Source organism: Lepidochelys olivacea (assembly GCF_965140295.1).
Source record: "Lepidochelys olivacea isolate rLepOli2 genome assembly, chromosome: 2".
NCBI classification, from domain to species: Eukaryota; Metazoa; Chordata; order Testudines; family Cheloniidae; genus Lepidochelys; species Lepidochelys olivacea.
In genome coordinates this window covers 89,260,466-89,286,309 of record NC_140412.1, presented here as the reverse complement: position 1 = coordinate 89,286,309, position 25,844 = coordinate 89,260,466, and the positions used below count along the sequence as shown (strand labels likewise).

At 43.0% G+C, this 25,844-nt stretch overlaps 1 protein-coding gene across 5 annotated transcripts in view; it reads right to left on the bottom strand.

The window, feature by feature from the left end:
- Positions 1 to 25,844, bottom strand: part of MTCL1 (microtubule crosslinking factor 1) — a 174,117-nt gene that overhangs the window by 68,360 nt on the left and 79,913 nt on the right. For 4 of the 5 annotated variants that reach the window (XR_014710640.1, XM_084621872.1, XM_084621873.1 and 1 more), the window contains exons 4-6: positions 11,154 to 11,213; positions 2,118 to 3,443; positions 1,034 to 1,189 (exon numbers count right to left, since the gene is read on the bottom strand). Coding sequence is in view for 4 of the 5 variants with exons in the window: in XM_084621872.1 (XP_084477998.1) it covers positions 1,034 to 1,189; positions 2,118 to 3,443; positions 11,154 to 11,213 (1,542 nt within the window). In the remaining variant the exon portion in view is untranslated. The remainder of the gene's footprint in view (positions 1 to 1,033; positions 1,190 to 2,117; positions 3,444 to 11,153; positions 11,214 to 25,844) is intronic. The other variant, XM_084621875.1, reaches the window with a different exon arrangement.

The window sequence follows — 25,844 nt, the reverse complement described above, 5'->3', positions numbered from 1 at the left end:
GACCAGACAGTACAAAAAAAAGCAGAAACCATGTTGTAGCCCAGTGGCTCTCAACCAGGGGTCCGGAGCTCCCAGAGGGCCACAAGCAGGTTTCAGGGGGTCTGTCAAGCAGGGTCAGCATCAGACCCACTGGGGCCCAGGGCAGAAAGCCAAAGCCCCACTGCATGGCGCTGAAGCCCGAGGCCCTGAGCCCCACCACCTGGGGCTGAAGCCAAAGCCCGAGCAGCTTAGCTTCCTGGGGCTCCCTGTGGCAGGGGCCCCAAGCAATTTCCCTGTTTGCTACCCCCTAATGCCGGCCCTGGCTTTTATATGCAGAAAACCAGTTGTTGTGGCACAGGGGGGCCGTGGAGTTTTTATAGCATGTTGGGGGGGGCCTCAGAAAGAAAAAGGTTGAGAACCCCTGTCGTAGCCAATCTTTGTTTATACCAAATCAGTTTAAACTATATTTTAACCTGGTAGAGCAAAGCATGCCTTGAGCCTCCGCGTGGGGGAGATTTTAAAATAAAAATGTGTTAGCTTTTATATTTGACAAATATAAAAATGTCAGACCCACAGCATCTGACAATTCTGTTTAATTTTTTTTGAGACTGTATGCTGTCCTGCTGCCTGTTGGGAATTACAGTGCTGTGCACTATACAGCCCCATCCTGGGCACCTCTAGCCTTCAAAAATTTTAAAATCCAAGTAAAACCTGGGGGCATGGAAGCACAAGACACACTCATCTCCCACAAGGGCACAAAGTCCCTTCCAGAGAGCATATTGTATTGTATTTTATTTTATTCGGGCCTTGAGCCAAATGTTATTCTTCCACCAAGCCAGGCTACTGGGAGCAGTGTGATAAGCCCCAAAACAAGAGTGCATTTGCTTTTGTGAAATTTACGAATATTTAAATATTTTTGCTGAAAACGTCACAGCAAAGTTGCAGTGTTTCATGCTCCCCACACTTGTTCACCCTCCCCACACTTCTGTGGCTGAAATTTATATCCCCTCCACGGCAGCAGGAGGCAGTTAGTAGAATGGGCTGCTGTGCTGACCTCTAGACTGAAACAGCCCTTGTCGCCTGGCCTGTAGAGTTTAATGTCTCCATCAGCTCTGCGGTGTGGCTCGGTGGTGGCTCGGTGGTGGTGAATCTCTTGCTCCTCTCCACGATCTTGGCTGAGCTGCCACTCCATCTGATCCCTCAGTTTGGACTGTTAGGTGCATGGGCGGTTTATAACAAAAACAAAGGACAGGAGGGAATAAAGAAAACAAAAATGGGTAAGGTAGACAACTGGGAAAAAAAACTACAAGACAAAGAAAAGCGTGAACAGAAAAAACAACTTAAATACAGTGGCATAAGAAAGTGAAGAGAACAAAACTAAAATGAGGATGAGCAAAATGATGGGCTGAAACATCTGAAAAGCAAAAAAGAGAAAGAGAGGAAAAAAGAATGCAAACACTGGTTATGAGGCGCATGCAATGAGGATGCATGAGTCAAACCAACAGCAAGCATACAAGTCATGAAGGATACGGGATACAAGGCTCTTCCTTCCTTACTTGTGCTGTGCAGAAAAGCTATATCCAGTGTGGCAGTTGAGACATGCGCCCATTGGCAACGCTTTACGAAAGGCAGTTCTTCGCTGGCTAGTGCTTCTCACTTGCCCCTCGGTTATGTGAGTGAGCTGTAAGCAGGCTTTTCAAAAAACATCACTTAGAAAGTGTATTTTATTTTGTTTTTTTGGCAAGGCTTTTGAGAACACACCTCATTCTTTTAAAAGAGAGCACAATAAAGAACTCTGACTACATTGGCAAGGCTTCTAATTGCTTTTGACAGGAAAATTTACTTTGGATTTTTTAACTAATCACATCTGCATCAGGAAATGTTGCTGCTAGAGACAACAAAAAACCCAGATACCTATTGCTTTCATCGGATTAGCCTTTCTGCCATGAGGAACCGCCGCTGAACAAAAGTAGTTGAGCATAAAAAGATTAAAAAGGGTTTGTTTTACATTTTAGATTGTAATACACTGCCATTTTGAAATCATAAAGCAGCTGTGTGGGAAATTAGCTCTAGAGTAGCAATGCCAGCAAGAAAGAGAAACAACGAACAGAGGGAAAGCAAAGAAGAAGCCCACTTACCTGGAAGTCTGTAATTAACTCTTTTCCTAGGTTACCAATGGGTGAGTCTCGAGACATGGATGTCATTGTGGACAGAAAACTGGAAGACTCTGTCAGGTGGGGCAAAGGGGAGAGGTCTTCTATTTGTTCTTTGAGGCTTTCCCCGATGTGATCAACCTTCTCCAGGAAGGTCTGTAGTTCTTTACGGAAAGCTTTCATCCTTGAATTGATAGTGTCCAGAAGTTCTGGTTCATTTTTTTCCTCACCTCTCTCTCCATCACTTTTGAAACCCTGCTCAGAGGAAGGACTGCTGGTGATGTGCACCTTGGCATCATAAATTAAACTATCAGTGTCAGTGATGAGACGGAGCACAGTCCTTTCAAGCCGTTCAGCCTCTCGTTTGATGTTCATTAAAGACTCGGTGTCCTCTTTCACTCTCATTAACTCAGTAGAACAGAGGTCGCTAGCTTCTGATGGCTTACCACTCCCAAAACCTGACGTCTTTTCATAAACTTCTTCCGAGTCACTCTCGCCCCCAATGGGGCCTTCTCTCTTTGGCTGTGTTGGGCGACCCTCTTCACTGTCACTCTCTTTCTTTCCTGCATCACTCTCAGCATCACTGTCCCTGGGACTTGAAGTGCGCAGCCCTAGATGAGAGACAAGATCATAGCGCTGCACATTGGACATCAACACACGATTCTCATACTGGAGTTTCATCACTTTTCCACTCAGTTCATTGATTTGCATCCTCGCTGATTTCAGCTCCTCTTGTAGGGATCCACTGCATTTAGAGGCACCATCATCCAGCCAACTGGACTCCTGACTGGGCTCGAACTTGAATTTGTTCAGTTCATTGGTTAGTTGTTTGTTGTGATCCTCAATCTCAGAGATCGATCTCCTCAACAGCTCCGCCTCTTCTTCAACAAACTGCAAGTGACGGCGCAGCTCTATTGCTGACTCCATGGAGTCACCGTATGGCGAGGTAGGAATACTTGAAATATGGTCCCTGCTAAGACATTCTCTCTCATATTGGCATCTCATGTCCTCCATCTCAGCTTTAATACCTCTGTTCTCCACCTCCAGTTCAACTATCTTTCGGCCCAGTATGTTAGCTTCCTCTTCCACCAGTTTCAGACGAAGTTTCAGCTCAGCCTCTCTGGTGCTGGGTGGCCCTCCTGCCTCCCCAGTAGGGAGGGGACTGTCCACATCTCCATAGATGGATTTGTACTTCTGGAGCTCCTGTTCCAGTTCATCTTTCTCCCTCCCCAGCTTAGCCATTTTCTTACGCATCAGCACTGCTTCTTCTTTGGCAAATTGAAGCTGGCACTTCAAGTCAGCGCTGTCCTCCTGCCAATAAGAAGAGGCCCCCATCAAAAGAATTATTGTATAATAAAGGCATAATCAATTGTTTAAGTACCAAAATCTTCACATTTTTTCCTTTGAAATTTTAAACATACATACAATTGAAAGAGAGAGAGCACGCTGTGCAAATCACAGATAAAGCTGATACAGTTTATGGCTTGGGCCTGGTGAAATTAACATAGTTCCCAGATGAATAGAAAAATCATAGCATAACTGTGTTAATGTGTTTTGCAGACAAGAAGATTGCAAAAACTTTATGAACAACAAAAAATGATTCAAATGAAATGGTGTTGTAGTTTGTTTGAACTTTTTTCCTTTTCATTTTAATTATAAATTAGATAATTTTTAGCATGCATGAAGCAGAGGCTAACTGTACGAATGAGGTTGCTCCTCATTTCTCCACTCAGTCTTCTTCTCAGCAGTGCATCAAACATTCTGAAGTGCGACAAACTGTGTAGTTGTTTTGCCACAATGAAAAGTATGCACTAGACTTTGACTAAAGAATCCTCACAACATTTTGGGACACAGGAAATGTTTGTGAATTGTCTTGAAAATGAGAAGTACGATTGTTGTTGCTATTGTTGGGAAATAGGGTGTGACCATCCTATCACCAGTGACATAAACTATGTGTGAGCCCAGCTCTCCAGAGGTGACAGTGAAAAGGAATACACTAACTAGGGTGACCATACGTCCTGTTTTAGCTGGGACAGTCCCCTTTTTAAGCTCCGTCCCAGACATCATGACCTTTTGGCCAAACTGGGCATTCGTTCTGTTTGCTCTTACCCTAGGAGCATGCAGAGGAATGTTCGGGCAAGAGCAAATTGGACAAAATGCCCAGTTTGGCCAAAAAAGTTGTGACATCTGTGCAGTGCTTAATTTGTAACGAAAGAGGTGCCAGGGCTCAGCCCCAGCATAAATTAAGCACTGGCTGGGGCAGCTGGAGAAAGGCGGCTGCTGGCCAGGTGCCCAGCTCCAAAGGCAGAGCTGCCTTCAGCAGCAGCGCAGACGTAAGGGTGGCATAGTACGGTGCATTGCCACCTTTAGTTCTGTGCTGCTGCTGGCAGCGGTGGGAGGCTGGAGGTGGGAGGCTGGAGAGTGGTGGCTTTTAGCTGGGATCCTAGAGGTGCCAGGGCCATGACCTACCAAGCCTAGAGGTGCCAGGGCTCAGCTGCGGCACAAATTAAGCACTGCTTCTGTGACACTGGCTTGGGCCAACCTGGCACAGTGACTCCAGCTGGCTCATATTCTCTCAATGCAGAGAAGTGAGGAGAGGGCAGGGGAGGAGGGAAATAGGAGCAGAGTGGGTCAGAGAGAGGGACAGAGAGGAGGGGATGGAAAAAAGTAGGAGGGAGAAGGACTGGGGCAGGAAGGACTATATCCACTCCCAATGTCCCATTTTCAGTTTCAGGAAATAGGGTCACCCTAGCACTTTTTAACCCTCTGTAAAATCCAAACCTAGCCCATTAGAAAACCCTCACTTTAAAGCAAGCACAGTCTCTTAAATAAGAGATTTTGTTTTGGAGATATTTTTAAATCCCAACTCCAGTGTGTATTACACAGAAATAAGAGGCAAGATTAAGTAAATTTTAAGATGAACTCTTCTCTTGCATGATTCACTTTTATTATTTGTCATGGAGATGTAGGCATTTGGTCTCAGAAGAGACATTTGTCAGCATCAGTACAATTATGGAAGGCAGTCTTTGAAAGATAATCTCTTGAGGTTGTAGGTTTTGTCAGTGCTGCTGGGAGGGCCACGAGGACACATGTACAATAAGCTATGGACCCTCCATTTCAGTTTTGGCACCACTGTGTTACAATTCACAAGTACAATTTTGTTACAACACACAGTAAGTGAAACAAAAGTCAGAAGAAGAAATGCCAATTTTAATTTTTCACCCAATTTAGATAAAAATTTGGTACAAGACTAATTAAGACTATTCAATCTGCCTGGGGGAGTTTAATTCCTAAAGTACACATCATTACATCATCATCATCATCTGTTAGATTACTTACAATAATCTACCCCTACCTCTGTTCAAATATACACTAGTTATTTAATTTCAGTTATAACAGATAGAGTAAATTGGGCAACTATGGCCCAGTTCTGCTCCACTGAAGTCAGTGGGAGTTTTGGCACTGGCTTCCCTGGGAGCAGGATATGTTTTTAAAAAATAGTAAGGAAGTTATTAACTGGCTAAGTAATAACATGAAATAGGTAAACAAACGACTCATACACCTCCAAAAAAATCAAAGCTGCCATTCAGCTCAGCGATGAGCCGGAATACCAGAATCAAACAGATCAAAACAAACACAAATGAGCTGATTGGTTAAGACAGTGGTCATAATTGCTCTGGCACCAATACTTTGATTTTTTATAAATACATTCAAGAAGGTATAAACTACTAAGAATTATAATGCGAGTGATTACAATAGATTCCTTCTCTGTGTTAATATATTTGCATTCTGACACACAAGCACACGCACAAAGAGCTTCGATTGTGAAGTCACTGTATACATTTGCAAGTCGCTTGCATCTTTCACTAGCAATTAGATGTTGGAAATTAAGTACCAAATTCAGCCATGACAAAAGTTCATGCAGCTCCCACAGAAATCCCTGGAAGGTTTTGCTTGATTTGGCTAAATCTGGCTTTAAGAGTAAAACATCTTTATTCGGTGCTGCTGAATGGGGTTTTGTCCTCTAAAGAATGCATTGTTTTTCTTTTTTGTTCAGACAATAAGTTTATCACCACCATTATAGACTTTACTTTTAAGAACAGTTATATCTAGATCAGTGCTGGATTCATCTGTAAGGAAATTAAGAACTGTTATTTGTATTCTTGAGAACATACCAAATAAAAGTGGGACTGGTCTAAATTTTTTTTTTAGAACAGCCATAAATGCTCCCATATGAAATTCCCTTTGTGCTTTCTTTGAAATCCAATAGAATTCATCTTATTTGTCTGCTTTCTTTGGCCGCCAAGCCCAGCAATCTATATGTTTTTCTGGAAATTCCTGTGTAATTACCCGGGTTCTTGTATCTTCCTTTTTGTTGATAACTTCATTCATACACACTGTAAAGCCTCAGACATCACACATATCTTTTTCATTGGTGTTAGCTGTACAGGCTTGATCCTGCTCCCATTAAGATCAAGGAGAATTTCAGACTTAATTTGCACTGGATTTCAAGCCTATAAACAATAGTCACCTAGCCATTCTTGAGGCAATACAAGATGAATGTGTCTGTTTTAAAAAAAGAAAAAAAAAAAGAAAAATTCTCATTGACTTCAATGGATTTTGGGTCAGGCCCTTAATGCTTGTGTCCAACTTTATTGCTCAATGCAAGTTGAATACTTCCACAGTTAAGTGTTGTTTTAACAACAGAAAAGCACGATTGGTTATTATTCTTATAATATTATTAGTCTTTTGACTAAAGTGTTAAAGTATGATAGATAATAGTAAGTCTAACAAACTTTTTCGCAACTGACAAAGCAGAACAAAAAAAATAAAAGTTGTTTCCATTTAAAATCATGGGGAAAAAAGACAGATATAAGACAACAGAATTGCTGGATGTTAATCCCAACTACCAAATATGGATTCCATTTGGAAAGGTGACATAGCTATTTCCCTAGTTCACATGCATGCTAACAGAAAATCCCAATCCTTCAAGAGCTTTTCCAAGGAGATAGAATGCTCAGCTCAGAACAGATTTGTCAGTAATGTCTATGCATGACAGAAGTATAAGATTCCAACTTTCATGAACATGTCCCTTCAGAAGCTTTGTGTACAAGAAATATCAATGATTTCTTGACCAGCTGAAGTCAATTTTAAAGTAGTAGTATGTAGGACACCCATGCTGATACCACAGGTTTAAAAAATATGGCAAATTAAGGAAATTAATAAATCAGGAGGATTAAGCTGAAATTGACATTATTTAAACCATTAAAGAGACAAGAAGGGGAGGAATAGCGTTTGTGACATTCTGGAGGAACAAGAGGTTGAAATCACAGCAGTTAAAATCAGGGCTATGACACAGTCTGGTTATATCTCACATCTGGCATGCAGAAACTTTCCTAAATATTGCATGTACGCCAGACTCAATAGGAAAAGCAGAGCCAGTGATAATACAGAAGTGTCATAATGCTAACAGTGCTAGGCACTGACTTTAAGAGACCATTAAGGATCCTTGTGAACTGATTATTGATCATGAATATTAGTATCCTGTAGCATAACTTTGCAGGGAGCTTCAGAGAGATTTGGAAACAAAGATGGACCCTGCCCCAAAGAGTATGCAATCTAAATTAGGCCAACATAGAACATGAAGATATTCAAAGGGAAAAGGTGGGGATAAAACAAAAATTAGTTATGCAGTGTAAATCAGTGGTGGGCAACCTGTGGCCCGCCTGCAGCCTGTCAGGGTAATCTGCTGGCAGGCCGCGAGACAGTTTGTTTACATTGACCATCCGCAGGCACGGCCGTCCGCAGCTCCCGTTGGCTGGGAACGGCGAACCATGGCCACTGGGAGCTGTGGGCAGCTGTGCTTGCGGACGGTCAATGCAAACAAACTGTCTTGTGGCCCACCAGTGGATTACCCTGATGGGCCGCAGGTTGCCAACCTGAAGGGTTCATGTAGCATTCATGCACCTGGAAACAGTCAGGGCACACCCTGACTGTTGTGTAGGAGCAATGCACACATTGCTCTGTTCTGTCCAAGGACATGGACCATGAAAACATGGACCATCTGGGAAGTCAAAATAAGGACATCAGCCGTGGGAAGCTTCCTCGGCCGAAGCTCAAGGCCTGAGAATAAAGATTGTAGTAGATAGAGGCTAGTAAATAGGAATATTAATCAAAGTCATATTATTTCCTTTGTTGATGCCTTTTGTGGTCGGTTGGGGTATGTGATGCGCAGTGGGGGAGAGAAATAAAAGAGGTGGAAAAGCTGACAGGGGCAATCCCATCAGCAGACCAGCCTGCTTGCTTGCCTAAAGCCGTGTCCTGTCTTGTATTGAACCGCCACACCCACCATTGGCGTAAATTCTGTCATGAGATTGAGGATCTGATCAAAAATATGGTATTTCTTTTGCTGGCAGGAAGACACAAAGAGAAACAGAGACAAACTACCATCTCCTCACCACCACCTGCTTAAGGGTATTTCCAGGCAGAAGATGGTTAAGCATTTATTGCATTGGAAATCTGATGACAAGGTACCATTGCTACAGTACCCAAGCAGCTGGCTGAGTGCCAATCCTCCTACCTTGTGCTGTTTCCTTTGTGTTTTGACTGCTGCCTGGCATTTACCAAGTAGCTCCATTCTGTAGCTCTGCTGCATAGAAATTTTTTTTCTTCAATACACTTAATGGTAGAGAAGTACAACTAAAAGACTTCTGTTTTGTTTTCCCTTTATTTCAAGGCAAAAATAATTTTACAGGGTATTTACTGGGTCTGCACTGCGGAGGATGGAACAGTTCTGCATATTTTCCCACTGTGAACACACAGTAAGTGAGAAATTGGTCCTGATGTAGTCTCTGAATATTTAAGTGCACAGATACCATCAATCTATTATTAGAATCTAAATTCGTGGTCACCTTTGCTTGTAAAACCAGTCCAGGAAAGAGTGGATATGAGACACAAAGAGTCACTTTGTGGTCTTAGACAAGTCACTTAGGTCCAGACTCTCAAAAGGTATTTAGGCAACTAACTCCCACTTATTTCAATGAGGATACCTTTGAGGATCTGGGCTTTAGCCTCTCTGTGACGACAATGTGGGGATTATAATATTTTCTTACCTGTCCCACACCAAGGTGGTGTGAGAGTGAGTTAGTAAATATTTGTAAAGCTCTTTATAAAGGCATAGGACCCAATTCTGACTATTCTTGGGGTATTGCGGGGGGAGGGGCTGGGGATGGGAGCATAAGGAATCCTCTGTTTGTGAACCTTCTTGCTTTCCCTGAGCACATGGAAAAAGAACATTCATGCTCCCAGCAGCACCAGACAACCCAAAGTGGGCATGACGAAGCCCTCGCTTATAATCATTTATATAAACCGAATAGTTTGCCAGGTGCTTTACAGACACGTAGAAAAAACCCCCAGCCCCAAATAGCTGATCATTTAAACAATCATCCTCATCACAGATGATGCTGCAGGGGGGCACATGGGGTCATGTGCTCCCCCTCCTAGATTTCTGCCAGGTTGGGAGTCGGGCTGAGCGCAGCACAGGGGGATGTGCCTGGGAAAGGCACCAGTACCTAGTGCTCCCACTGAGCTCCACTAAGAGTCGCCCGGATCAGGGAAGAGAGATGGGGCTGACAGCGCAGCTCTGCCAGAAGGGACGCTGCAAAGCCCTCTGAGTCCCATCCCTTCCTCACCTGCAGCTACCCGCTTGGCAGCAGGTGTCTGGAGCCCGATCCGGTCTGCACCGAGCCTGTAGTGGGGAGGCGATGGGAGAGTAAGTGTGGAAGGAGTTGTGGAGGGAGTGGAGGCAAGGTGCCAGCTTGGAGCGGGTGTGGGAGCTGCAGGGGGAGTGGGAGAGGGGCCACAGGCAACATATGGCATGATCATGTGCCCCCTGACCTTTAAATTTTGCCTCCACCCCACCATCGAGAGTTACCAGTTGTCTCTCCTCATCAGTTGGCATTTTGGGAGGAGAGTACGTTGCACCCTTTCAAAAGCTGCTTCCGATGAATTCCTACGTTTGCTCCCCAGAGGCTGCATTCTGTCTGCCTGTGTCCTCTGCAGGTTGGGTGCTTCCAGATCCCACTGGTGCAGTAATCTCCCTTCCCCCATCTTACCCATGCAGCAGGGGCTGGTGAGGACATAGAGTGCTAAGTGTATTATTATTATTACAAATCAATGGATGTTAAGATTCCATCAACTTAGAAAAAACCTATAAGGATGAAATCACATCAATATACTCAGTTTGCAGATGGGGGCTAAGGGGAAGTGGAGAGAAAAAACGGAGGTACAATCTCTCTCTCTCCAACGGAGCTGTGATGCTGCTATTGACTCCTCTTCACAGTGATCTGAAACCCTACCCCCATCTCAGCGTTATTAAATAGCTAATGGAATGGAGACTAGAAAAGACTTCAACCACTGCAGTCAGCACAAAAAGAAAAGGAATCCGGGTCGACTGCTTTCCTGCGGAGAATCAACCTATGGAAATTCAATAAAATCAGCATTCTAGTGTGGGGGGCAGATAGCACAGCCTCTTTATGTTAACTGAGCTAGAGGAAGCAAATAGTTTTAAGTTCTCATGCTCTTCACCTCACATGAGAAACCAAACCTTGGGCTCTGACACCAGAACACATTAGGTGTTGTTTCAGTGTGTGAACTCCATCTGGTGCCACAATGCTCATTATCACAAAAACTTTGGCACCATGTATAAATTTAGTTAGTCCCTGAGCTATGATCCAATTACTTTATGAGGCAAGGTGATTTTCTTTTCCTGAAGTAAACCGTTAGCCTGAGTCTAGATACCAGAGATGAGATTAAAACTGAAGAGCTGCATAGTTTAAAAAGCAAATTCACGTCCTAAATTGCTTCTAAATTATCTGAAATGTCTCAGTGGATTTAAGTCTAATCAGGTCTGTTTGACATTTTTGGTGGTTCTGTCAACACCCAGTAAAGAGAGACTTTGAGTTTTCCCCATTTAACTGTCACATGACTATGAAAATCATCACATATTCTTGAAAATGGTACCTGTGTGAATGTCTTCTTTTCTTTGTGCATTTCTCGGCTGCCTCTTCTCTTCAATGAGCTCTGAAACAGATACAAGCAATTCCCGATTATTAACTAGTTGCACCCAAACCCCTGCGGTTTGGCAGAGACCACCACCTTCATAAAACTGACACAGTGAGAACATTCTTCAGTGCAATCAGGGACTTAATTTCCTACTCATTATTTAAAAAAGAAAATCAGACTCTTTTCTATTAGCTTTTGCTACTCAAAGCCATTTACAGTAAAATGCAATTGCAGTAGTTAAAAGTTCACCAAGGAAGGAAGTCTATTCCCCCTCCTCCTTGTGGCAAAACCTGCTTTCTGCAGAAGTGATTTATATTTGATTGATCTGGGAGAAATCCAAGAATGTTACTCAAAATGGATATGAAACATATTTTGGAAACAGTGCAGAAAAGTAGTGTAGGAAAAGGGATGACTACATATGCGTAAGCAACACAGCATAACGCAACGAGCCTAATCCTTGCCTGTCACATACACAGAAGTGCTTGATTAAAGGCAGGCTAATAGCTGCCTCACTTGTGTACTGAATTTATTTTGCAAGTTTGATAAAAACTTTACAGCTTTATACATTTTTGAATGTCATTTCACAGGCAATTGCTTTTAAACCTAGGACCCAGAAATGAAACAATTACCACTGTTTCAAATTTCAACAGTCTTCAGCCATCCAAAGGAAAAGGAATAGCTTTTTATTATATGTTTACAGCAGGTGTCAAAGTCATTAGTTCTGTTTCTCTACCTGAATTTTCTATTTTAGGGCTAAACTCAATGGGTGTAAGTGAATGGCATCCACTTACATGAAGCTGGAATTTGGCTTCTGTAGCTTAAAGTTTGGAAGAGAAATGATAATATCCATTATTAGGCAAAGAGGCTGACAGGCTACAAAACTACAGAATAGCCTGGATTCAAAACTGACCATCTTGCTTCATGTATTCCAACCACTTATAACATTCCAAGAAGAAGCACTCTCCTCACCCACCCTTCTCATCAGTCCATGGCTGAGCTTTCAGACTCCTCCCATCTCCCAAATCTAGCTACTTTAGGCTACTTCCTTCTACTACTGCCTTTAATGGCTTGCTCCATGTTTGTGTAAAAAGAAAATCTGTTGCATGTTGACCACTTTAAGGAGGAAAGTGGCAGCATTTCATAGACAGTACTTGACAGAAAAAATTTATTTTTTTCAATAAAATTAAGTAGCCTTCAAATGAGGCCTGAAAAGGAGGATGATACTCCCTAATCATAAATCTAAAAGCACGGCAGCTTCACTACACAGGAGGATTTTATCAGGACAACTTTCAGCAATTTTTGTGCTCTAAGAACAATTTCCAGCTGACACAAGCTCAACATTGTTCCTACTGGCTTGCTCAGAGGCAAGGCTTCCTTTTGGGGCACTTGGCAGAATTGCTGCTTATAGATTATGATTGCCTTGGAGCCCAATCCTGGTGCCATTAAAGTCAATGGCAAAACCTCCACTCAGTCAAATTCTGCTCTGAACTATAGGGGATAAATCCAGTGTTATGCTCTAAGCTTCAATAGAGTTACTCCAGATTTAGAACGGTGTTCAGTTAGTTCAGTAAGAACAGGTCTCTGGGTTTGCTTCTCCACTGCAGTAATGTGCACACACAGCATGAGCTCCCATCATGGGATAGGAGAGGAGGGAGGAACTCTACTAAACAGGTAAATCCACTCTAGTGTTTAGCTATCAGCTGGTAGACAACACATTCTGAACTCTAACTAAGGACACGCAAAATGTGGGAATCCAAATAAAAGCTATCCATGGCCTCTTGGTCCCTGGCTATTGAACTGGGGTTATTTTAGCTATTAAACTACTTTAGATTATAATTAATGCACTCCTAAACCAAATCCCCTGTGTGCTATAACCAGCAAAACTATTTAAAACCTACTCATACGCTACTGTATGTACAAGATATTCTACAATTTATATTTTTAGATGTTCAGGAAGTTAATCTGCTTTCCAGCTTTATGCAATGATTCCCTATAGCTAACATGAAGTCATGCTAGGATAAAAGGTCCTCTGCAAACAAATATATTTTACAAAAATATTTTAAAATATCAAAATTATTATTTGAAAACTTTTCACATGTCCATCCAGGATAACAATGCCTTTCCCCCCGACCCCCAAACACCATCTTATTCAGGAAACACATCTACGTTTGGATGAAGTCAATAGCTGGAGAGGCAATGTGGTCCAGTGAGTGGAGCTCTCGCCTAGGACTCAGGAGAGGTGACTCAGTAGATTGTGACCACCATCCTGTTGTGTGACCTTATGCCAGTCACTTCACCTCTCCATGCCTCCATTTGTCTCTCCACTCTTAGGCTATTGTCACATTCTGGGATGCAATCCAGACCAGTAAGAGATTGTGTCACTGCCTGTCCCGCAACCTTGGGCGTCTCACAATGCTTTGCTGTTGTAGCTCCCAACCTGGGCTGCTCACAGACAGCCAACAGCCTACAGGTCACACCCTGAGTGTGTGTGTACAGCTGCAGCTCTGACCCCAGCAGCCTGTCAGCAAGACACCACCCACACTCTGACTTCCACCTGCCTTGCTTACTACTTGCAGGATGACCCGAAAAAACTCCCAGTCCCGAATTTTCCCCCAAACACATGTTCTGCACTGTCCATCCCTTTCCTGGACGGATCAGATATTACAGGTCCATTGCCCCTGTAAAGCGTCTATATTCAGTAGTCTACTGCTTTATCAAACAATTCAAGTTTAAACACAGCAGTGGATTGGTTCAGATTAAAAAATAAAACAAACAAAAGAAGATAGGGTTTTGAGTGCATTCAAGGATCAGGTATTAAAGTCAGAAATGATTACAAGAGAAATAAGGATAAAATTATTTTTAGTAGCGAAAATTTAACAAGCTAGACTTGGTTCAAGGTAAAATCCTTACCACATGTTCCCACCAACATGGCTGATCAAATTCTCAGGTCAGGATCTCTCCCACAAAGTCAAAGGGCTGTTTTTTTCGTCTTAGATAAAAGGGTGAAAGAAGGGGAGAGAGAGAGAATTGCTTGGGGTTTTCTGCCCCTTTCTTTTATAGTCCAGTTAACTTTTCAAGTGGATTCTTTTAAGGGTTAGCTGCCCTCAAAGCAAAGTTTATTCAAACGGTAAAGAAGATGACATGGAGTCTGGTGATAAAGGAGGCTCCATGTTCTTTCCTCTCACCTGTTTTTGCTGAAATGCAAATTTGCTTTGTCTCCTGCCTTCTCTTCTCCTGATTGTCTCAAGAACCCTGTTTACTACTTCTGTGTAAATTGAAGTGAACACACATTTCTTCATTCAGGATATTTCTGCCTGGGCTGGGCTGTGTACTGTGGAACGTGTGCTAAGAACATAATGCAGGGGGATTTCATAGCTTTACATATAATGTTGCTACATATGTTTCACTAGGATATTATTGATCAGCGAGTTATTAGCTTTCAAATGATAGCTCACAAGACATATTTTGTACAAAGATTATTACAATAGTGTGTAGGGTGTGAACATATATGTGTTTTTGGTCTCACCTATTTTGTTTATTTAGATTGTAAACTCTTGGAGGCAGGTGGTGTCCTAGCACGATGGGGTCCCAGTCTAAGTTGGGACCTCTATGCACAATCTTAGTACAAACATTAATCACACTTGAAACCCAAATGCACAAGTCAAAATGTGGAAGACCTCCTCGTCCTGCCCATGCACTAAACTGAATACAGAAATGGCTATGATTCAACATGAAGATGCTGTGTGATACTACTGTAACTGTTATAACATGCACCTGAAAGTAATACAGCCCTTGTTCATCTGTAAGGAACAGTAGTGGGAAATGCAAGGAAAGGGAGACAAGCTCAAGCTGGCCAAGAGGTAGCACAATACCATGGGGAAATAGCAAGTAGGGCTGAACATGACTTTGGAAGTGGTCTACTCCACCTAGCACTGCCTGAAGAGATGAAAATCCAAAACCACATGGTAACAAGTTATAGTTTAGAGCAGAAAGATGGACCCTACGTCTTAGGACCAGCTTGTTGTTCCCCTCTGCTTTGCATTAGTGACACTTTCTGATCAGTTCCAGTCTCTCACTTTCTTGAGAGGTTCAGCTCCTGGCTGCTGGGGGGAGGGTGAGGGGAGAGAAAAGAATATCTCACTTACTCTTAGGGTCCCCTCCAACTAATGAAGGAGTTGTGCTGCCGGGCTTCAGTCAGAATCTTGTGCGGTCCTCTTTATAAAACTGGACAGATCCATGGTGATAGGGTGTATGCAAAATAGAGAATAATCGATACAGATCGGATCACTAGGAGGAGAACCTTGACCTGTAGCACAGGTATTGCATTTAGCTTGAAAAGGGAGTTTGCATATTGTTTTAGTGCAGAAGCACCTCCTCCCTGGCCCAGAAATGGTATGGCAGCAGCCTGCCCTTCCATAGGACCTGTGCCCAAAATTTGAGTGAGCAAGAGAATGTGAGTATGTGGAGAGCAGGGTGGTGAGGAACAGAATGAGACTACATAAAGCTGTGTCTAGGGTAGGAGGGGTGGGCAAAATAGTTGTGCATATAAGCCTGAGCGAGGGAAGAGTGCAAGACCAATGGATCCCCACACCCTTGATGAGTGCACGTATGGGAAGAATGCAAGATCCCCGCTCCATCCCTGTGGGCACAGAATGCAAAGGAGTATGGGGCAGAAACCACCAGACCCTCCAACTGGGACTAAGGGTGGTGTGAACTATTTTAAACAGAAGAAGTTGGTAGCATGCTGTCATAAACATACAGCTAAAGGTAGCCTAGTAGCCTAGAATTCCTTCTTACCTGTAAGGGGTTAAGAAGCTCAAAGAGCCTGGTTGGCACCTGACCAACAGGACCAATGGGGAAAGAAGATACTTTCAAATCTTGAGGGGGGGAGGGGCGGGGAAGGTTTTGTGTTGTGCTCTTTGTTTGTGTGGGGGTTCTCTCTTGGGACTGAGAGGGGCCAGACAGAAATCCATCTTCTCCAACCCATCCTAATCCAAGTCTCCAATGTTGCAACCAGTATAGGTAAGCCAGGCAAGGCAGATTAGTTTATCTTTTGTTTTGCTTGTGAATTTTCCCTGTGCTAAGAGGGAGTTTTATTCCTGTTTTCTGTAACTTTAAGGTTTTGCCCAGAGGGGAATCCTCTGTGTTTGAATCTCAATACCCTGTGAAGTATTTTCCATCCTGATTTTACAGAGATGATTTTTACCTTTCTTTTTTTTAATAAAATCCTTCTTTAAGAACCTGACTGATTTTTCCATTGTTCCAAGACCCAGGGGTTTGATCATTTTGTAACCAATTGGTTAGGATATTATTCTCAAGCCTCCCCAGGAAAGGGGGTGTAAGGGCTTGGGGGGATTGCTGGGGGAAGAGGAACTCCAAGTGGTCCTTTTCCCTGATTCTTTGTTAAATTGCTTGGTGATGGCAGCATTACTTAAACCCAAGGTACAGTGGAGAATTTGTGCCTGGGGAGTTTTTAACCTAAGCTGTAGAAATAAGCTTAGGGGGTCTTTCATGTGGGTCCCCACGTCTGTACCCTAGAGTTCAGAGTGGGGAGGGAACCCTGACACATGCATTAGGAAGCACTATTTGAGTGAATGAAGTTAAAGGAGTGTAGGAAAGGAGCACTTCTAAATGGTGTGCAGGAAATGGGAGTGGGGAGGTAATTTTAACTAATGCAAGGAGGCCCATTCACATATTGCTATGCTTCCATACCCAGGAAACCAGCCATGTATTTAAAGACCACCTTTAGTAGACAAGGTCAAACAAAAGTTGTCACTGAAGACAGGGGGCTACTTGATAGAAGTGGACATTTCACTAGAACAGGAAGCCTCAGGAGTGCTCTCTGCTAAGAAGAACGGCTGTTAACACGTTCCATGACATTTTTAGAAGCTTATAATAAATGTGCATGGATGCAATGGCTGTAGCCTGTTACCATGAACAGCCAATAGGAGGTGTTACCTCCCATCAGTCTTTAATTCCTCACCAGAGGATGGGCTGGCAGAACAGCAGGAGGAGTGACAGATAGAACCCTTGCTTTCACTGCATCTCACACCAAGGAGCCTGAGGTGTAGTTGCCTCTGCAGAGTGGAACAGCACAAGCAGGGAGTACCTGGAGAGCAAAGAGGATCCATGCCCTACTCAGCTCCACCAGCCATAGTTAACCCCCATTTAACCCGCCAGTAATCACAGAGTAGAAGGAGGAGTGCTGGAGACATGAGGGCAGCCACAGATAAGGGGAAGCAGAAGGAGCCTGTGAAGAAGAACTGATAGATGCTCTCCCCTATACGTGAATAGAGTGGAAGGGCAGAAGCTGCCAAGCAAGGGATGAAGAGACAAAGACAAGGACACAGAAGATGGGTCCTGTGAAGAAAGGGTGAGAGGGGCAATGGAAGGGAGGTGGAAAAAGGATGTACCCAAAAAGCAGAACACTCAGGGAAAGGTGAGAAACCCCAAATTGGGGAATTGTGACGGGAAACCTAAAGGAGAGTTTGCAGATAACATAAAAATTGGGGGAGTGGTAAATAATGGAGAAGACAGGTCACTGATATAGAACAATCTGGATTGCCTGGTAAACTGGGCACAAGCAAACAAGACACATTTGAATACAGCTAAATGTAAATGTACACACCTAAGAGCAAAGAATCTAGGCCATATTTAAGGGATGGGGAACTCTAGCCTAGGAAGCAGCGACACTGAAAAAGATCTGAGGGTCAGGCTGGATAATCAACTGACCAAGAACTCCCAGTGAGATGCTGTGGCCAAAAGAGTTAATAAGATCCTGGGATGCATAAACAGGGAAATCTCAAGTAGGAGTAGAAAGGTTATTTTACCTCTGTATTTGGCACTTTTGTGACTGCTGTTGGAATACCGGTGCCCACTACTCAAGAAGGATGTTGATAAATTGGAGAGGGTTCAGAGAAGAACCATAAGAATGATTAAAGAATTAGAAACCCTGCCATATACTGATGACTCAAGGAGCTCAATCTAGTTTAACAAAAAGAAGGTTATGGATTACCATCTATAAAAACTTACACGGGGAACTTATATTTGATAATGGGCTCTTTGATCTAGAAGGGAAAGGTATAACATGATCTAATCACTGGAAGTTGAAGCTAGACAAATTGAGACTGGAAATAAAGTGTACATTTTTGACAGGGAGGGTAATTTAAAATCAAGATTGGATATTTTCCTAAGAGATCAGATCCAGGAATTATTTTGGGGAAGTTCTATGTCCTGTGTTATACAGGAGATCAGACTAAACGACCACAGTGGTCCCTTCTGGCCTTGGAATCTATATAACACTCTGTGAGAAAGGGAGGGAGAGAATGATTCAATGACAGACAGGTCCAGAAGGGAGGAGTGGGATGAAAGGACAAGTTGAAAGAGGTATAGAAAGATTTGGAACCCTCCTTCTGAAATTTTTTCTTTCTCCAGTTTCCTACACCCTCTGTTTCTGCTTACATGGCTACCACTCTGAATTGCCTTCGAGCACATCTGTATTTTGCATGTAACTGTGGTAGCTACTTGATGTATACCAATGGTTGCATTTGCAAAAGGAATGCTAGCTTTTGAAAATCTGGCCCTAAGGGCAATTTTTCCCACTGTGATATGTGGGGAATTATGCACAAGTATCAGTGCTGATTATAAATTGTGTAAATCATGTTCCACATGCCATGATAAACGATTACCAAGACACTAGGCTTTGGAATGGATCATCATAATTTCTGTCTGCGTTATTAGAAAGCAATGTATGCAGAGAGGGATCTTTATGTAAAAAAAAGCACATAAAAAGCATACATCAGGGGCCAAATAATACTTGCTTCATACACACCAGTAGTTGAAATGGCCTCATTGGGATTACTGGTGTGTGCAAAAACACACACAAACCATCAAAAAAACCCCATGGCTATTTACTAGCATCTCAAAGGGTAAATTTATGATTATCACTTGTTATCTGTTAAGCACCAGTGTGTTCACCAATGAACAAGACAAAAAAAGACACTATCCTGGATCCATTATACATATTTTTGTTTTCAGAAAAATACAATATTAACATATTGGGCTGATTCTTCTTTCACGACAGTTTTACACAAATATTTAAACTGAGTCACTCCTGATTGATACCAGCATAAGACAGAAGAGATCAGGCCCACAGTATGACAGATAGTTACAAGATGTATTTAAGAATAATGTTTTACATCACCGTGGGATAATTATAGAACGCTTGTTTCTATAATGATATTTCTCTTGTTGGTAGATTAATGTTGACAAGCAAATGTGGAGAAACATACTTTATAAAGGGATGTGAACAAAGAGATGGTGAATACCTGAAGACAAGGGAGTTTTAGGGGTAAACAGAAGCATGGACTTCACCAAATGTGGGTATTTATTAAAACAACAACAAACATTCTGCATGCAGAACAGAGACTCCAATGGCTAGCTACTAAATATAATTACCTTCGAAGAGAGGCTAAATGGGTGGATATCTCTTTACATGATCAACATGATACAAAAACAGTCTAAGTATTAACATTTTTATGAAGCTTTTCCTGCATTGTGGGGAAAGAGGGGGTTATAAAAGCTTATATGCAGAGATGTAATAGAAGCCTTAGCACAGCAACAGTGAAATCTTTTTCACCATGAATGAAAACCTTAGTGTCCTCTGTTATCAATACTGATTATGTACCATAGCTTAAGCCACAAACCACACAGTGGGATGTAGAGTGAGGATGCTATTGAGAGTTCCCAGAGGCATTTTTTCCTGACATCTCCCATGATCTCTGGGGAAAGGCAGGCCCCCAGTAGCAGTTCCACCAGAACTTCACTAGGAGGGAGTGGCATGCAGTGTCCCCAGCCATGCCAGCTCATCTCTTGCGGCTGGTGAAGCAGCATCTCTTTTGGAGAGTCTAGCAATGCGAGACTTGCAAAATCCCTGTGTCCAGGAAATGCAAGAAGTGAAGGAGGAGATGGCCTTTGCACAGGATACAGGATAGGAAAATTCGTCCCACTCTTTTCCCTTTCACACCCTTTTAGGGTGAATCACAGTCTGGTCAGTTCCTGAGACAGAGAATGGTACAACTAAAATATTTTTTGTGAAAAGGCCTGTTTCTCCCAATTCAACTTCAAATAAGACATTTCTACACACGCACTACTGGGAAAAAATGAATTGGAAACATTTGTGAAGTGGAGCAATGGAGATGTCACTTTCAGCTAATGAGTGAAAGCATCCTGATAGTCACTTCCCATATAACCCATACACAGAGTAAGGAGTACTGGCTCCATATTTCTAACACAACATATCTATTTCAGGGTACAATATCCTGGCTTTCCAACCCCTTCTTGGGGCCTGTGGTTCCTCATCTGTACTTTAAATAGAGGAGCTAGAAGCCCATCTGAAATTATGGCTTAGAAATATCCTACACTTTATATCCTGTAGCTCCTTGATGAACATTTGAATGTACGGGGCAGTACTGAGATTTTTTTCATGCAGATCCTAATGTATATCTGGAGGATGGCTAATGGAACTGAAATGCTAATTGCCTTCCATTTGCTACAGGCCCTTGCAAAAGACGTCACACTGAGCTTTGATAAAATGAAGCTTGATGTAACTGATATGTATCTACATTTATCCCCATATGATTTCTTTATGAGGAGCCTATAAATGCTATTCCATTAATCATCCACATGGCCAAGCAAAGTAAGCTATGTCTGAAATATCATCAGCATCACAAGCACCACAAGCCAGTGTTCAGGATGAAAGCCATCAATTTCCCTAGAGTAAACAAGCAGCAAAGCACATCAGCTATCAACACAGACTTGAATTCCCCTAGCAATTCATTATGCTATCGTAATATGCTCACAAATGAGGACTTTGGATGGTTGGTTTTTTGGTCTCTTGAGATTAGTTCATGGCATCAGTCTTTATTCATTGTTTCCCAAAGCCTTTTGCTGTTGCTGATATTGTTGTGTGATTTCGTGGGCTGGCCATTTACACATGATTCAGGCTGACATATCTGGGAACATGAGCATGGAAGAAAGCAGTAGGGAGCCACCTGCTTTCTGAAGGACTTACTGACAAGAGTGCAGCTTTAAACAACAGTGAAATGGAGCTGGCTGATCTTGCAGAATTATCAGTTACAGAAGAACATTTTATTTAAGATTCGGTCAGCTGAGGCTGACAAGGGTGTCTGAATAAAATCCTTTTAAAATTTATTTTATTACAAACACTGGGTATGGATAAGTGCTCAATCCAATCCCGGCCAAGCTGCACCCCAGAGATAGGACCAGTTGAACTGAGTTCTTGCAAAGGACACCCTACATCCTTTGATGTGGATACAGCAGCAAAAGGAAGAAAGACACATGCATGTGCAGCAGGACACAATTTTTATTAAATTTTCACATGGGGGGGCACGCTACTCACCTATCCTCTCTTATACCAGGCATTTAATTGGTTCCAGGGCTCCTTACTGTATAACCCATAATGCAGAGTAGGCTCTCCTCAGCCTATCCCCCAGAACTCAGCTCTGTCTGAGTCCCAACACCCTCCCCCCACAAGGGGGACAGAGGCTGCAGTAGGATGGGGACATTGGCCCACAAAGGCCACAAGGTCTCATCCTATCGTATGAGCCCAAGGCCCATCACCAAAATCCCAGGTCTTTTACCTCTGGGAATCATTCATTTTATTCCCTTAACTGTGCCAGAAACCAGCGACAAATAAACACCATCACCCCAATTAGGTAGTAAGCCTGTTCCCACTTAACCCACTGTGGCTTGCAGGTGCTGCGAGAAAGGCAAAAAACTCCCTGGTCCTCCATCAATTGGCCCATGGGAGAAAAAATTCCTTTCTGACCCTCTGAACAGGCAATCAGCTAGACCCACAGCATCTTGTCAGGCCGGCTTCCATTCCTAGTTCAGGTGGGCAGGGTGGGGCTGCTGGAACGGAGCCAAAAACGGCTCCACATGGCCCCTACGCTGAGCTAAATCCTGGGAGCTACGGAATGTTGACCTATCAGCACCCTTCTCCCCCAGCTGGCCAACGGGTGCCAAGGACTCCCAGGGGGAGAAGCTACGTATTGTCCACTGATGAGAGTCTTCCTCCCTTGCCACTGGGACTGTCCCCCTTTCACCATGGCTCCATCAATTTCCCCCACCCATTGATGTGGGTGGGTGGCATTTACTCTGGAGTTTATACATCACTCTCTCATGTAATTCTTCTAAATTTTGTATTCCTTCCCTTTTTGTGTGGTGTTCGTCACTGAAAAAAAGCCAAATAAAAAAATCCTCACAGGAGAAATTTTTCATTAAGCCATAAAGTCTTTTTTATATAGTGTATATGTACACACTCCACAATAACCGAAGAAATGAATATGCTGAGACTGGACTCCTCTTTCCTCTAGTTATTCCTTTACAACTGAAGAAATCAGCAGGAATTCAGCTATAGATTCATTTATGCAGTATTTTTCTCTTCCCTCCTGCTAAACCAGTGATCTGATACTGATGTGCAGAAAAAAAATGGGTCATTCTGAGCACTGTCATCTCACAGCTGAAGCAGCTATTAAACATGAATTCCCCATGCTGCATCTATCCTTTAAATTCCAACATCACAGAGACACTCACTACTACTATTCTGTTGTGTAGCTTCACTTCAAGCTCATACACCAAATCAGAAAATCAGATTCAGAAAGAGTCATCAGGGAACTCCAGACAGATTTGTAAATAGTAATATAGAGTTAATGCATATGCTAGATAATTGGTTGCATTCCTCCACTTCCCCATCTCCCACAATATACCCATAATCTCCCATGATACAGCTGCCATTGCATACAGTATGGTAATTAAAACCCTGATCTTGCACTGACCTCCATGTCGGCACCCATGCAGAACTGGGGTATAACACAGCAATTGCAGCAAAATAGAGATTGATTACATTTCTATTTGTATTATACTAACAGCCCATCAGGATCAGGCTCTATTGTAGTAGGCACAGTACAAACACAGAGATAGACCTGCCCCAAAGAGCTTATGTTATTCAAAGTATGGATGACCCACAAAAATCCATGGGATAGCATGAAAATGTTCTTATTAGTAAATTAAGAGCTGTACACCATGGTATGTGACATAACCGCCTTTTATTCATGCTCTGAGAAACACCAAAGTTTGGGGGCTATTCTATGCATGGTACACATTGACGTAACATTTATAGTCCACACAAGGAATTCTTACATCCCAAGCCAACTAGTTAGTGACTCCAAAACCTCTATTTGTTGTTTAGCTCACTCAAGGCAAAACACAACAAGAGGGTAAACTATGACAATTTCTGAAGAAGCAGAATGTTTATAAGCCTTTATATTACAGATATTTGCCTCTGCTATGTGATGATGACAGGTTTTGTGACAGTCTAGACAGCCTGTTCTACAACTATTAGTGAATGTGACCCTCGAAATTTATGACAGCATAGTCACTTGGTAATTACTCAAATTTTCTGTACCATTCATCACTGGAAATGTTGGCTGCTTTAAACTAGCCTGTGAAATAATCCACTCTTCTACCTATTTTCTATGAACAGTGATTTTGTTCTTTAAGGACTGTACCAAGTCTCCCCTAGCCACCTCACAAAATCTTCAGTCTGGTGCTGCCAGAGGTCAACGAGTCAGTAAGGACTATAGGAAAAGGGGTTGAGTGGAGTGGGTGGTGCTGAGGGAGGAGATTCATTTTTTACATGTGTAAAGGAGCATAATACAAGAATATTTGCTGCTGACCAGTGAATTCTCAGCATGCTTTTTCTTGCAGCACAAACAAACAATCTGTTTGTTTAAGAAGAAGAATACAAATAGAAATACAATTATTTCATTTTCTACTGTCATACACAAATTGCTGAAATGTGGTTGTGGCTTTAGGAGTACAAGCTTCAGCACGTTAGAAAAGTGTCCGGTACCAGAGCTGTGGGGAGATGAGGTAAAGAGCAGGGGTTAGGCAGACTGACACTTGAAGGAGGGGAGGGGAGATGAATACAACCCCAACAATACACTCTTACTAATCAGTAGATTAATGCAGCACTTTGATCTAGAATATTGAGAAAGGTGAAAATAAACCAGCTCCTCGGTATCTGGAGGAAGGGGCATTTAGGATATAGGAGTAAAGAAATGCAAGTGGCAAAGAATCCAATAAAAGCAATTGAGAGAATTCTCGCAAACACTTCTACAGAGGAAGATAATCAGAGCCATCCGGTACTCTACGCTTCAACATTCATGAATTAGTAAGTAGAAAACTGTTAATTGGTGAAGAAAGAAAGAAAAATTCTCCATGTAGAGAGCAGACAACTATACACACAAGCATATTCCAGCTTCTCAGGACTAGAACAACATGCTGTTTCTATGAAGTATTAAATGCAATTCTAAGGAATAGAAAGATTAAAGGCCAACCAACATGATCCCTCTGCATTGGACATGCCTCAGATAACCTTTATAATCCTCTTTGCCCATCTATCAGTTTACAGCTGTAAGGGCATTGTTCACTGCAAGACAGCTCTCATTCTTGCCGTATATATTATATTAGGCAGAGAGTTAAAACTTACAAGACCTGTGATATTTTTTCTAACAAACCTGAACCTCAAACAAGCTCCATCTTTTTACTTTACACAGACAGACACACCAACCCTCTCTTACAATGTCTGCAACAGTTTTACTGAACAGGGGGGTGGAGATATCATCCCAGAAAAATATATACACAGCAAGTCATGTGGGACAACATACAGTTAACATACAGATAAAGCCAGTTCTGGTGGAATGGAGAATGCTCACCACCACATGAGTCTAGCTGGACCGCAACACTGACAATTAAGAAATAGCGGAGTGGAATGAAAACATGAAACCTGGATGCCCTGGGAGTCTAAGCTACTGGGGAGCTGCAAGCATGGGAGTCAGGACTCACAGGCCTTCCAGCTCTCAGCCAGGTGGGCTGTGTAGAAGCCAGGCAGGCTCGCTGGGAGGAAACCAGGGAGGTCTGCAGTTTTCAGTTCCAGTAGAACGGAAGATTATGGGCCTGCAACCAATGGTGGATTAAAGGGGCCCCAGCCAATTTGGAGACACCCACAGGACTGCCAGAACCTGTGTAGAAGTGGGGAGTCATTGGTGCTGGAAGTGTGGCCCCAACCCCCTTGCTCCTCCTCTTCCTCCCCCCTCTTTCTGGACACTCCACCCTGAGCTGCAAGAGCAGCCCCCAGCCCATGTTCCAACACCCCAGGGTGCACCGCCCAGAATGGGTGCAGGGTCCAGGGCTCTCCACAGTGACCCGGACTCCCTGTGGGGCTCTTACCACGGCCAGGCTCCAGATTCTGGCCTGGCCAGGGGGTGGGGCCTCAAGGTGAGAGGAGGCTAAGGCCCACCTCAGCCTGCCGCCACACACACCGGGAAGAGACTAGCACCGCCCCTGAACCTCGGGCAGGCATGCAGTGCTGCCCCAGAGAATCTGGGACAAATACTGTCTCAGAGTCATTCAGCCCAGGATTTCTGCATTACACGACACTCCCGCCAAATTCGGGAAGGATGGTCCCCCCAATGTTATTCCCTGTTTCAGTAACTGCTGTTAATATAGGTTGTGACATTGCACTCCATATGCTTTATGAAAATATGCTTATGTATGTGAATATGA